Raw genomic sequence first — 13922 nt, forward strand, 5'->3', positions numbered from 1 at the left:
CAGACTCGAAAAGCTTTGGAAAATGGTTCACAAAAAAAAATAGGCACGAAAAATCACGTTTTTTTTTTGTTTAAACTGCATTTTGGGATAATAAATAAATTTGTTGAGGAATTTAATTGGCACCGTCGGAAAGAGGAGATCTTAAACAATATAAATATATGTGTCTCAATTTTTTCTAGTGTCGAATAGTCGTAGTTATTGGCCGTTGAAAAGCAGTGTACCGGTAGTGGCGTTTTGGCCGTTTAAGGGTTAATAGAATTTAATTTACAAAAGAAACTTATATGATCAGAATCAGGGTGTCTACCCGACGGATGATTTGAAATTCTCGATCAGTTTAAAAGATTTGAATTATTTGAAAATATTTCTGAGAATTTTTAAAGATTTCTCATATGGGAACATTTGTAACAGAAAATTTCGTAAAAGAATAATGACTGAATTTAAGCAAGGCATTTTTGCTAATTCCCTTATTCTTCTAAATCTGAAATAATATTATTTTGCGAACTTCCCGTTCCTTGGTAAAAATTATTTACCATCATCATTCAGGAATACAGTAACTCTATTTTTCTAAAATTCAAAAAAAGGAAGTTTCAAATTCTGGCAAATTTTTATTTTCAAAAAGAAGAATTTTTAAATCGAAACAAATTCTGATTTGGAAGAAGGAATTTTCCAATTCTGTCAAAATTTACCTATTCTAAGGCAAAATTCTTTATGAAATTCTCTGTTCCAATATAAAAATGATAATTTTTTGCAGGAATTTTTTTATATTCCATTTACTTATCCCGCATCCAAGCTTAGAATTATAATTCCGAAATATAGTAACTCTTTTTTCCCAAAATTTGTAAGAGGGAAGTTTTAACCTGTCACGATTCCCGTTCTATGTCAAACATTCCCTGTTCCAAGTCAAATTATACTTGTTTTCGAAAACTCCTTTTCCTAAAAGAAAAATTATAATTCTTAATACAATTTCCTGTTCTAAAGCGAATCTAAAAGAAAAATTATATTCCTTTACAGGAATTTTCACTTCTATTTCGGAATTATAATTCTTTTAGAAGATTCCCTGTGCCAAAGAAGAAAATCTAATTCCTTGCAAAAACAGCCTTTACCAAAGTAGAAATTATAATTCTTTACGAAATTGCCTGTTCAAAAGTCAAAATTATCATTTTTATGGCAATTCCCTTTTCCAATTGTCAAAATTATATTTCTTTACTGAAATTTCCTGTCTTCTATTCAAAATTATAATTTTGTACTACAAATCCATATCAGAAAGTAAAAATCATAATTCTTGACAAAAATTCGCTGTCCTCAACTCAAACTTATATTTTTTACTAAATATTTTATTGAATTTTAATTCTTTTCTAAATTTTCCTGATTTTTTCGCAAAATCCTTGTTTAAAGTCAGAATTAAAGTAATAAATTATATGAAACCACTTTTAACTTGCATATTAGTATATTCAATAAAAAATTCCAATTTCTGAATACAATTCCTGATTTCCCGATTTCTTAATCAGGTAGACGTCCTGAGAATGTTAGTTAGAAATTTATTAAGAGAAATATCCTTACTAAAAAGGAACAAAGAACGTAAAAGGATATGAAATACGGAAACGCCATATCTGAGCCACAAGTGGGGGCATCTTTATCCTCACTGTTTTTATCACATCTCACTTTATCGTTTATTGCTGAACAGTCCAACATTATATCTTGCCAAGACTCTCCTAAAAAAATAAATCCAAAACTGTAAATATTGGCGCAGAGGAAGAACATTTTCAAGTGGCTAACAAAAAATGAATCAGTCACTCATTCCATAATTAAATTTAATTATTGTCTTATTTTCAATTTCAACAATACCTGTCGCTGATCTAAACAAAATCAGAACCGCTTGAGAAAATGTTTGAAAATTATTATTGCGGTTGATGGTTGTTTCATCATCAATTGCAATTCTCCCAAATATCTGAAAATACAAAAGATCTTTTTTGTCTGGAACTCCCATTTTTAAGAAGTACTTAAAGTATAAAATAGAATACTTTATTTACAAAATGACTGACCTGCATGCCAATTACAGCATATATGAAGAAAAGCATCACAATTAAAAGAGCTACGTAAGGAAGAGCCTGAAAGGATTTTATGAAAGTCCAAAGTAATGTTCTTATACCCTCTCCTCTACTGAGAAGCTTCACCAATCGCATAACACGAAAAAGTCGAAAAAAATTGATCGAGATGATACTGGAACCAGGCTGAAATTTAATCAATTAAATTATTACCTTATTCTTATCAAACTTATGGTAGATTCCACGCAGGACTACAAACCTGACCTTTACATCATCGATTTAAAAAAATACATTGTTTAATTTTAGTCTGTTAGCAGCAAAAATATAGATGGCCCAAAATTTTACTAACACAAATGTTGTTTTGAAAGTTATGAAACTTTTTCTATTTTTGATGTTTCGAGCATCCAAATTGTGAGGTTCCAATTCGTTGATTCATGGTTATTTTTCATGTTAATTCTTTCAAATTTTTAAAAATATTTGCTTAAAATCTAAAAATGCAAAAATGCAAAAATAAGTTTTTAAAATTGTATTTCAAAATAAAATATTTCATCGTTTATATGGGATTTATAATCGATTTGATAGATTTTCAGTATTATCATTACTTAAGGGGCATTTATCAACATTTATATGGTGTGAAAATAAGCAAACATAGATATTTTACATTCACTAGTGTAAACTAATTTATCAATGATATAGTTTAGCCTCTTTATTAATCTATTTGAAAAAATGAGAATTACAAAATTTGTGTGCGAAAAACATTTTTTTTAAATGTGTGAAAAAATGTTTTCTTTAATTCCAAAATCACGTAACAATTTGTTTTTATGAGTGCAAAATATTTGCTTAGTTCTTCGTTTCAAGGCGGAAAAAATTCCAGGTTAGACATATTCAGTTTTTTTTGTAAAGTCTTCATTCAGCTCAATCAAAAAACATGCTTTTGCACATTTTCAAACAAATTTTAATTGAAAAACGTTTTCTTTTAATTTACTATTTTTTATACTATTCACTAGCAAAAATTGCACATATGAAATAAATGTCACATAATTCTTTAACCAATAGGATTTAAAAAATATTTGAAATATTTCTCGAAAAATACAATTTCTGACACTGGAAAATTCCTGCACACTATAAAATTACTGACAGACAGAAATTTCCAAATCTAGAAATTAAGAAATGATTCAATAATAAAATTTTAATTAAAATATAATACTTTTATTTAATGAAAATATTCTTTTAAATTATTCGGTTGTTATTAATTAGTTTATTTATTAGTAAAAAGGTTTAAATTGTTTAGGTTAAGGAATTTCATAATTCGTAAATTTTCCTGTGTCGGTTATAATATGGTGTCCGCCATTTTGTAATATCAGCAATTTTATTTTTCGGGAATGTTCAAATTGGGCAATTGTGAATTATCGGTAATTTTATAGTTTTGGTAATTTTCTTTTTCAGGAATTTCACAGTGTCGGGAATTTAATTTTTCGGGATTCTTCAGTCGTCTCAAAATCAACCTATTTTAACATTTTTTCCCCTTTTTCGGATGTCAAAAAAATGTTTGTTTTCTCTGTGTCCAAACAATACAGTTAATTTTAGCAATTTATTTATAATTATCTAATAGAAAGATTTAAAAAATTTATTATTGTAACTTAAAGAACACAAATTTAATTACATAGTAAACAAATGAGATTTTAATCAGACACCAGAAAAATATTTTATTTTTTTACAAACAAATTTTTTGAAGGAATTGTTTGAAGTCTATACTGACGAAATATAAAAAAATCAGGGTCAGCGTTTTTGGGAATTGCATTACAAAAAATAACTTTTTTTAAACATGAGAAATAACCATAAAGGTCCTGTTGGAATCAAGTAGAACTTAAAAATGGAGATTTTCCAGGTTCTTTTGCATACAAAAAAATAATTTCAGTTAATTAGATTGAAAGCGAGCAAAGCGGTAGAGCCTTGAGTGAACTAGTGAAATTCGTGTTTTAGAGACTCAAAAAGTGTCGAAAATAAAAAAAGTTAAACAACTTTGAAAAAAGAAAGTTTTTTACGTGAAATCTTTGGTAGTATATATTTTCGCTACTAAAGAAATAAGTGGACAAAGTTTTCAAAAAAATCGATGATGCAAATTCCCATTTGTGTAAGTCCGACGTGGAATACACCGTATGTAATTTAACTTATAAATTAACATTAGGGAGATTAAAAAAATTATTTTTGAATCTAAATACACACAGTAGCTTAAATAATTGTACCTTTTTAGTCAAAAAATGTTTAAAAAATCATAAACAGATATGAAGTTTTGTTTCGTTATTATCCTTTGTGATTATCCCCTTTTATATTACCATCATTGTAAATAATTCAACGAAAATCTTATATCTCATTTATACTGTAAATAATAATCTTTTCTGGCTTCCTTCACAATTTTCTATAATAAGTAACCTTTTTAAATTTACATATTTTATTTTGTAATTCGTACATCGTATGTTAAATTCTTATAGAAAAACCTTAAATAAGTAAGATCAAATTATTGATTTCCTTAAAAGTGAGTTTACAAGTTAACATTAAATGATGTACAATGCGACTATGGTAAAAATTCTATATTTACAAAAGTTTTATTAATGGATTTCCAAGACATTGAGAAAATAAACAACAAAAAATCAATAAAAGGGACAAAATTTAAATATGTTTTTAAACAAAATTTTTTGACTAGAAAGTTACAACTTAGACTAGTGTGCGTGCACAGATTCTATCATTTTTGGTCTTGTAAAATTAATCACCCTGATGAAGTTTCAAAGAAAATATTTTTAACTTACATTCACTTCAGAATAAACGATGTCGATAAAACTTCCTAATACAATAATAAAGTCGAACACGTTCCAGGCGTCTCCAAAGTAGTTCTAAAAATATAAAAATTGATTTTCTAATCGTTTTGAAAAAATGTGTAAAAAACAAAAAAGTTCATTTCATTAATTATTTAAAAAACTAAGGTATGCTGTATACCTTGAATCGAAAAGCAGCGAGTTTGAATACAAATTCAAGAGCGAATACTGCCGTAAAAATCATATTTAGTACATCGAGAGCCTCCGTATAGAAATCAGGTTGTTTATAAAACTTCATTGCCAGAGTTACTGTGTTTATCATGATTAAAATGAATATTGTGTATTCAAAAGGCTGGGACGTTACGAACCACCACACTTTGTACTGAATTCGATGCTTCGGGATATACCGTCGCACCGGTTTGGCTTTCAGAGCAAATTCAATGCAGTTCCGCTAAATGAGGCAAAAACAAGTGATTAAATTAGAAATTTAATTGAAAACAAAGAATAAATTCAACTGAAGACATATACTGCAGCTACGCTTAAAAATAGCAAATGCCTTTTTTTGTTTGAATTCTTGTCATTTTTATTTAAAGAAAAGATCAAAGTTTTACACTAAAAGCAAATTTAATTTAATTTAACCTTAATTCAACAAATTAAATTTTAATTCTAATAGAGAAGAATTCATTTCGAGTGTTTTGAGGTGAATTTAACTGCATTTGAAGTTAATTCGCACTGAATAATAATAAATTATCGTTAAACGAGTCGTTCAGTTTAAATTAAATTAAATTAAATGAAAGTCCGATCAAGCAAATTCTATTGATAAAATTTAATCAAAAGTAAATTCAACTGAATTGACGTGCGTCTAATTTTGACAGGTGTTTTCTTCTTCCAAAGACGTTTTTTCTTTGCCATAGAAAGTACGAGAGTTTGAACGACTGATAAAAGAAAAAATCATATTTTGTAACAATAATTATTTTCTAAAACTCTTTTAAACTCTTTCCAATTTCAAAATTAAATTTTTTATGCCTAGAATCATTAGAACAGCACTGGAATCAGTCGAGTTATAGGGAGTCCTTTGTCTAAAAAAGGCTCTGAATATTAAAATTAAACTATTAAAAAAAAATTGTGAGAAACCACAGTAAGAAAAAATTCGTTTACAAAAACTATTGTCAAAACAGTTTCTTTTGGTAAGTTTTTAATTCTTTTCATAAAAAATAATATTTTTTCTTTTATAAGAAATGTGTGATAATATCATGTCAATTCTTAAAATCATAAAAAAACACAGTTTTTCCAGAGATCTGATTTTTGGTACGAGAAATACCTTAAAATTTAAATTTTCTAAATATAAATACATACCTGATTTTTATCAAGTTCACAATTTTTGTACTCTTGTTCTCCCTCGTTCTGAAACGTAACAATAACGAAACCTACGAAGATGTTAACCATGAAAAATGCGATGATAATAATGTAAATTATATAATAAGCCGCAACTATTGGACGATAATTATGAATTGGCCCATTTTCCTCTTGGTTCGAATCAATTGAATTGTACAGCAATCTAAAAAACATATTTTTGTATTAAAAAAGTGAAGGTAGAGTTCTTTTTTATAAAGAAAGATTGCTAACTTTAGGATTCTCGGTTTATTTTTTAATTACAAATTTTCTTGTCTTATGATTTCTTATGGTTTGTAAACAAATTATAATCATCGAAATATTAGTCTCACTAATATATTCATCGGAAAATCATAACCTATTTATTAATGTTGAGAATATTTTTTGTGTACGAAAATATTGTTAGAAAACCCTTGTTCATGATTACATAAACTATAAATAAAATTCTTTAACATGAAAATTCTGAAAAGTTCAAACTTATAAGAAATGTAAGGCCATTTAAATAATATATTCAATAAATCAATAATAATAGTCAATGGAATATGTTTCAGCTACAATAATTAAAAGACAAAGATTCATAAACTCGATAAAAATTTAAAACTACAGTTCCAATATTTAAATTAACTTTTATATTTTATACCCTAGAAAAATACGTTATTTAATTAAATAGTTAAAATGTTGAAATTAAATACTTCGGCATATTAGCGATGTCTTCTAAATTTTTCTAGATTTTTAAGAACTAGAAACTTTCAGTTCAAAAACGTTTGATAGTAATGTTCATAGCACAAAGAGATGTTTTTTAGTTTCAAGTTGATATCTGAACTAATTTTCTTGCCTTATAAAATAAATGACCCTATATGGTATATGAGCCTTTTTGATATGAAATCGGTTAGTTTAAACAAAAATCATTTGACTTTAAAAACCAACCTTACAATTTTGAAGAACATTAAGTTAATGTTTTTCCTCAGAAATTTGTATTTTAAAAAAAAATCAACGGTTATATTATATAATAGATACTATGAAATACAAAAATGTTTTACTAATAATAATTTTATACTTTAATTTAAGAATTGCGTGAGAATAAAAAGTAATAATCGCGCTCGTGTTTTGTAGTTTATATAAAATTAATATGACTAAAAATTTAAATGAAATTAATATATCATCAAATCAAATTATTAATTAAATATATATTTTTCAATTCATATACATTTTTATTCACTTATTTTTATTCTTTACTCACGCTGGCCATCCTTCAAAGGTCGAGACTGTGAAAAGCGTCAACATAGCTTTAGCCACGTCATCGAAATGAAAACGTCGCCTATCCCATATTCTTTCTAACACTTTAGGCTTAGATGTATCTCCATCATCATATACCACATATGTGCCTCTGAAACGAGAATGAAATTTAAGACTAGAAGGGCAGGAAAAATCACATACCTAGAAGGCCGGAGGGTCCAAATTGGATCCTAGCCACATTTTTCCAGTTTTAAGCAATGTTGCATAGATACTAAGTATCCAATCGTAGGAAAAGTCATAAAACGTTGGCGCCCTAAAAAAAACTTTTAAGGAGGCAGCAGCGCTTTGAACGTCAAAAGGGTCCAAATTGGACCCTCCGGCTCTTCTAATGTTAATAGTAAAATATATATACAAAAATTCCAATTGCTTTACGTGCATAATTATCTAAAATAAAAATAACTAATTTATTTTTTACAAATCTTTTTTGTTGAAATTATTATTATAGTAAGTGACAAGAGAAAATATCTAAGGTTTCTCTGTCGAATCATTAAAAAAAATGTAATTGCATACTTACTGGCAATCGTCTTCTTTCATTTTCGATCCATCATTGCAGTAAAAAAATTTCCCCTGCGAGACAAAAATGTCATTACCAAAAAATTACATTATTTAAAAATATCTATATATAATAGGCGACATCGACTTAAATAATGTTAATTATAATTATATTCGCAAAAGCTAAATAAAAAATAGCGAGAATACGAGCAAAGTAAAGTGTAAACGAAATTCAAAAATAAAAACATTCCTTCCGACGTGCATATATAAAAGTGCTCTGCGATGCAACTTGTGTCGTCGATAAATTGCCTACGATATTTGATACTCAAATATATTAGGCTATAATTTTATAATCTTGTGCATCGGAAATTTATCATTGTTTTTTTTCTTCATCCTATTTTAGAAATTTCTTAACCCTAAATTTCCATGCGCTTCAAGATGAATTCGTGTTAATTATTTTTTCGATTACGGATGGTGTTGCACTGCTATAAAAGTTTTCATTGCTTAATTCCAATTCAAATTTGGAGAAAATTTCTATTAGTGTTACGAGTAGAATCAGATAAAATTTGTTAACAATGCAAAATAAACCAATTGATTTTAAAATTGTGGCAATGTCATTCACAAATCACGAATAATTACGAATTCATATAATGACCTAAAGAATGATCAAAATACATTTTTATCGTGCAGATAGTATAGTCTTTAGAATCATCTAGTTTCTTTTATTAACTAAGAAGTTCAATTTGGCGAAGAAGAGGCGTAGATGCAAAACGAAACAATAAATCATTTTTTAATTCATGCACAGGTCGGTCAATAAAAGCACGGTATTTTTGAATGGAGAAGAGAGCAGTTTATTTAGAGTTTTTAGAATATATTTTTTTAGAACAAATTTCATCATGCCCAGTACAAAACCCTTCATTACAATCATACTAAATCTGAATTTTCAACTTAATATGTAAAAAAATAATCCAAATATTGAAGTCTTTTTTCATTTTTATCTTTATACAAATTTTCGTATCAAATGAATAATACCGTTGAATCAAAAACGATACCTTCAGACTTAGTGTGATCTACTTTAGCTCCATACGCCTATATCTATATAGACTCCTCACCGGGATATTTATAAAAAACCTTTTATGTTTCAATTAATGTGATTGAGAAATGTCCCTATTTAATTGTGATGTTTTAAAAAGTAAATGAATAGATGAGACATTTTTTCCTATACCCCTCTATTATACACAATTCAAAACAATTACAAATGAAAACTATTTATCTTTGTCTTTAAGCCTTATAAATCTAAATCTAATCTGAATCTAAACAAATTACTTAAATTGATTTGTGATATCATTAATAAATTTATTTCGTTTTTTTATATTAAGCGCTAAGTTTTCTAATGAATTAAGAAAGTGAACTATTTTCTTACTAGCATTATTTTCACTAATACAAATTCATTAAATATAGCTTGAAAGCAGTGGTAAAGCAATATTTGAAACATACAGCACTTTAAGATTTTCATAAAGTGTGTTTAAACACTCTGGGCTTCAATTTAATTATCCAATATCGAAATGTGGTTTCTGAAGATTAACATATGGATAGCATGCAATCATACAGAATTACAAATATTTGTGTTCCCTATAAAATTCCATTCTTGCATTACATGGATTATACATGCGGAATGTTTCATGCTTGCGCTTTTTAATTGGAGAGAAGATTCACTGATTTTGAGTTAACACACAGAAAACAGTTTTCTTGGTCCTAAAGAATTGTTTTCTTGGATATATCTACAAAAAATGGTTAAATACTTTATCTACCAAAAGATTTGGTTAAAGCTCACCAAAAAATTGAGTTGGGTCGACTCAACTTTTTGTTGATTCAACCAAATCGTTTTTTTGAGTGAAGGTTAATTTCCTTGCTAATAATATAATCTTCAATACATTTTTATAATGCATAAAATTCTAGTAAATATTCTTTCATTATTAGAGTAATTATTTACAATTTTACAAATTTACCATTTTTGTTACGAATTTTGATAATTAAGATTTAGAAATTATATTATGCGATTGGAGTGATAGCTTAGTAGTAAGAATGGCTTATTATGTCAGACAAGCTTTGGAAATGTTCTCTGTTATTTTTAGAGCAACGGTAATTAAATCGTTAAAATACTTGTTTGAATAAGATTGTAAAAATTTTTCAAAAATACATTCTAGAAAATTTTGAATCAAAAGGTTCGAAGCATGCTATAACTAAAGAAACTGTTGACATACATTTTCTACTTGACATGTGTAACATGAATTCTGACTACATTGTGCAAATAAGAGAGCTTTCATAGGAAACTTTAAAAATAAATCTAATTAGTTTTGTCTTATACCTACAGTTTTGCATTTTGTAAGGCATAAATATGCCTTTATTTACCAAAAAAGTATTACTCATGTTTAAGATGATTAAAATCAATTCAATTCAATATTTAAAAGTTTCAACCAATTTTTGAGAAGATTTTTCGCAAATTCCAAGAGTAAAAAATTTAGAATCGTTTTTTCACAAGCTGAATTAATGCATTCACTTATTGTAAAATTTCTTATGAAACACTCTAAGTTCTTGTTTAGTTTGTTGGAAAATAGTGTAATGATTTATGGTGCCATGATATTAAGGAGACAGAGAGACGGCATTTATAATGTGGGGAGCATAGGAAAGATATTGAGGGGCGGAAGTGAGCTGTTCTTCGAGATGTCTGCGAAGTTCCTAAAGTATTGGATCCATTAAAGGGTGTGACGTACTTCGAAAACACGCTTTATACAAACTAACCAAAATTAAATTTCAATTTACTTTTGGGTCTCAAAAACATCAATTTTATTAGATATTATTGTAGCTAGCTTTAATCAAATTGATTAAACTTTATTTACACATTTTGATATGCATTTCTACATATACATATCAGAACTAAACAATCAAGTGTTTGTGTAATATTGACAGTTGTTGCCCTAGCGTTAAATTATTCAGAAAATGAAAAATCCATCTAGTGCCCCCGTGTAGAAAATGATCGGGGCAGACTTGCGTTTAGTAAGAACATTTTAATTTTTCCATTTGAAAATGTTTAATTTGTAATTTTTTTAGCTTGAAAGAAGTAAATTTTAGATTTTAATTTTTGTTGAATTGGCAGAGGAATATTTGATATTTTAACGATTTTTACTAAGTGGATGGATAATATTTGATTTTTAACATTTTTATTGAGTTGCAAGGAAGGGAATTTTGGTTTCCTGAATTTTAAGAGGTCCTTCTTTAAAATGACGATTTTTATTGTTTTGGAAAGAATTAAATTATGATTTTTTTTAATTTTAAAAAGGCCATTTATTCTCTTTTAACATTTTTTTGTGTTTAAGGGATAAATTGATTTATTTTCAATTTTTTAAAAATCTCTTTCTGAATTAGAAGAGGGTAATTTTTTATCTTTAACGTTTTCATTGAGTTAGAAGGTAAGAATTTTCAGTCTTAAATTTTTTCTGAATTGGAAGACGGACATGTTTTATTTTTGACAATTTTATTAATGTCAGTTAAAAGGTAGGATTAGTTTTAATTTAGAGCATTGACAGCAACGATAGCGTCGTTTTATATTTTTAACTAGAAATCTTTAAACTGTTCACTTTATAAAAGTAAAAAAAAACAAGTTTGCAGTTAAATAGCATTTGATTTAAAATTGCTTAATTCGAAGGTGGTGAAAGACAAGTTCAGTTTTGATTACTTCAAATGAACAATTTTTCAGTTTTAAGAATTCGAATTGCTTAATTTCGATGACCGAGACAAATTTTTGCAAACTGGGAAATGACAGGGATTATTTCCGCTATTAAAGCGGCCTCCCTGATTTTGCAATCTAATCATTTAAAGTTAAATAAAAAAATTACAGCTCCTTTACCAAAATATCTACGAAACCAATATCTCTCAATTCAATACTGATAAATTCTCTGAGCAACCTCTAAATTCATATAAAGACTTGCATACAACTCTATAGAGGATAAGGAGATCTATAGTCAGTGTTTCAGGAAAGTTTTCGGAAAATTGTGTAAAATAAGGGGAAGTTGTGAATGGCATAAATTCTTCAAACTTCGCAGACAACCCGTACATAGTGTATTAAATTTAGTCATGTCAACATGCATGTTTTCGTTCGAATCTTTTTACAAAGAGTATACATATTACATACAAACGTATGTAAATGAAGACCACAATAATAAATGGTCATAAGTGCTAATTACCCTAAGAATCATTTCATTTATAACATATACAACTTTTCCCCTGAGAGTGGGGCACACCTGAACATCGCTCAAAACCCAAGCAAACAACGGCCTCCTCACCGACAGGCGAAATAATTTATATGGAGTAATACTATTCGGAGGCTTAATTAGAGCATTTAAAGTATACTCTCACAAAGACCCTTTTCCACAAAGCGCCTTCACTCGCCAAGTACCGATCCTTTCCATTATCTCTAAATAATCCACCAGTGCGTTTCAGAGACGTTTCCCGCCAAGCCTTAGGGGTTTGGCTTAACTGAGCGGGCGTTTAGTGAGTACCTCGGTCTCGGAAAACAGGTGCTTTGTGAGAGTATATCGTATTTTTATTATTTCAAATGATCTTATGGAAAATGGCACGTAGGACCGATTATACTGGGGCCTTTCAAATATCCCTTTTTTAAATCTATCATTCAACTGAACCTTTACCTTGAATAGCTGTACCCCGATAACAGCGAACATGAACTGTAGGAGATAGGTGACCAACATAATGTTGCCGATCGTTTTAATGGCGACAATCACACACTTGACTACGTACTTCACGTAGTTCAGGTCAGGGCAGGTGAGCAGGGCGAGCGAGCAGAGCGGGGTACACACGGGTCGATAAGAGAAAGATAAACCAAAAAAAAAAAACAGCATAGCATTAATTAAAGGGCGCTCTTTTAAACCTACAGTGGGAAGGGTTAGGAGCTTGGAGGAAGAGGGCAGATGATATTCTTTGAGGTGAAGAAGGAAAAGGATAAATTGTTAGTGGAACTTTGGGTACAACGGAGTAAGTTGGGCGATTTATTTCTGTAGTTTGCACTCCTTTATTATCTAGTTCCTCTATTCTTGTGCTTGTCTCTTTTCTTTCAAGTTTTACACTCGTTGTTCTATCTTTATTTTTCGTCAGGTCTTGTTTCGTGAACTAAGCCCTCGCCATCCATCCTACCCATCAGTGCTCTCTGTTCTTTTTCCTTTATTTGCCTAGTTTAAATTTATTTTTCAATGCACCTAAAGGGTTCCAAAGTATGTAAATTCGAAAATTTTAAGTAAACGCTAATTTATGAATTAAATCTAATAAAAAATTTATATTAGTAACAGAACGTCCATTAGAAATATGTTTTTTCTAATTTCTGCATTTTTCTCACTTAGTACGTTTCCGGATTTTCAATGAATTCTGGTTTGAAAAATCTGGATTCAGATTTTGTTATTTGATTTGGGAATATATATATATATTTAATTTCATACAAATATTTCAAAGTTTCTAATTATTATTAAGAATCTTACAGGTTTGAAAAATAAATATATTAAGTTCTTAAAAATTAGAACCCCTCTCAAACCCTAAATAAAATTATTCAGTTAAACTAACCCAAGCGGCAAAAGCATACATAGTCGGAAATATTGTATATTATTTTCGTTTGGCGTATACATATATTGTATAAATCAAACGAAAATGATACATAATTTTTTCCGTCATGTGTAAACTATATTTAACTGTTCCGCTGGCGAAGACGTTGTGAGACGTTGTGAGACGTGGTTGTGGCTGAAATTTTACCGCGATTTCGCTGGAAGCGGGTGCAATTTTTCAGATTAGCACCCGCTCCCGGCGAAATCCTGCAGTTGTC

The 13922-nt window shown here is 28.6% G+C and overlaps 1 protein-coding gene across 1 annotated transcript in view; it reads right to left on the bottom strand.

The window, feature by feature from the left end:
• LOC117170648 (voltage-dependent calcium channel type D subunit alpha-1-like) overlaps positions 1-13922 on the bottom strand; it is a 68654-nt gene that overhangs the window by 28289 nt on the left and 26443 nt on the right. The window contains exons 14-22 of the mRNA XM_033357559.1: positions 12745-12852; positions 8061-8113; positions 7491-7637; positions 6215-6416; positions 5040-5309; positions 4853-4936; positions 2043-2231; positions 1846-1948; positions 1561-1712 (exon numbers count right to left, since the gene is read on the bottom strand). Coding sequence (XP_033213450.1) covers positions 1561-1712; positions 1846-1948; positions 2043-2231; positions 4853-4936; positions 5040-5309; positions 6215-6416; positions 7491-7637; positions 8061-8113; positions 12745-12852 — 1308 coding nt within the window. The remainder of the gene's footprint in view (positions 1-1560; positions 1713-1845; positions 1949-2042; positions 2232-4852; positions 4937-5039; positions 5310-6214; positions 6417-7490; positions 7638-8060; positions 8114-12744; positions 12853-13922) is intronic.

This window comes from Belonocnema kinseyi, chromosome 4 (assembly GCF_010883055.1).
Source record: "Belonocnema kinseyi isolate 2016_QV_RU_SX_M_011 chromosome 4, B_treatae_v1, whole genome shotgun sequence".
In the NCBI taxonomy this organism is placed as follows: Eukaryota; Metazoa; Arthropoda; class Insecta; order Hymenoptera; family Cynipidae; genus Belonocnema; species Belonocnema kinseyi.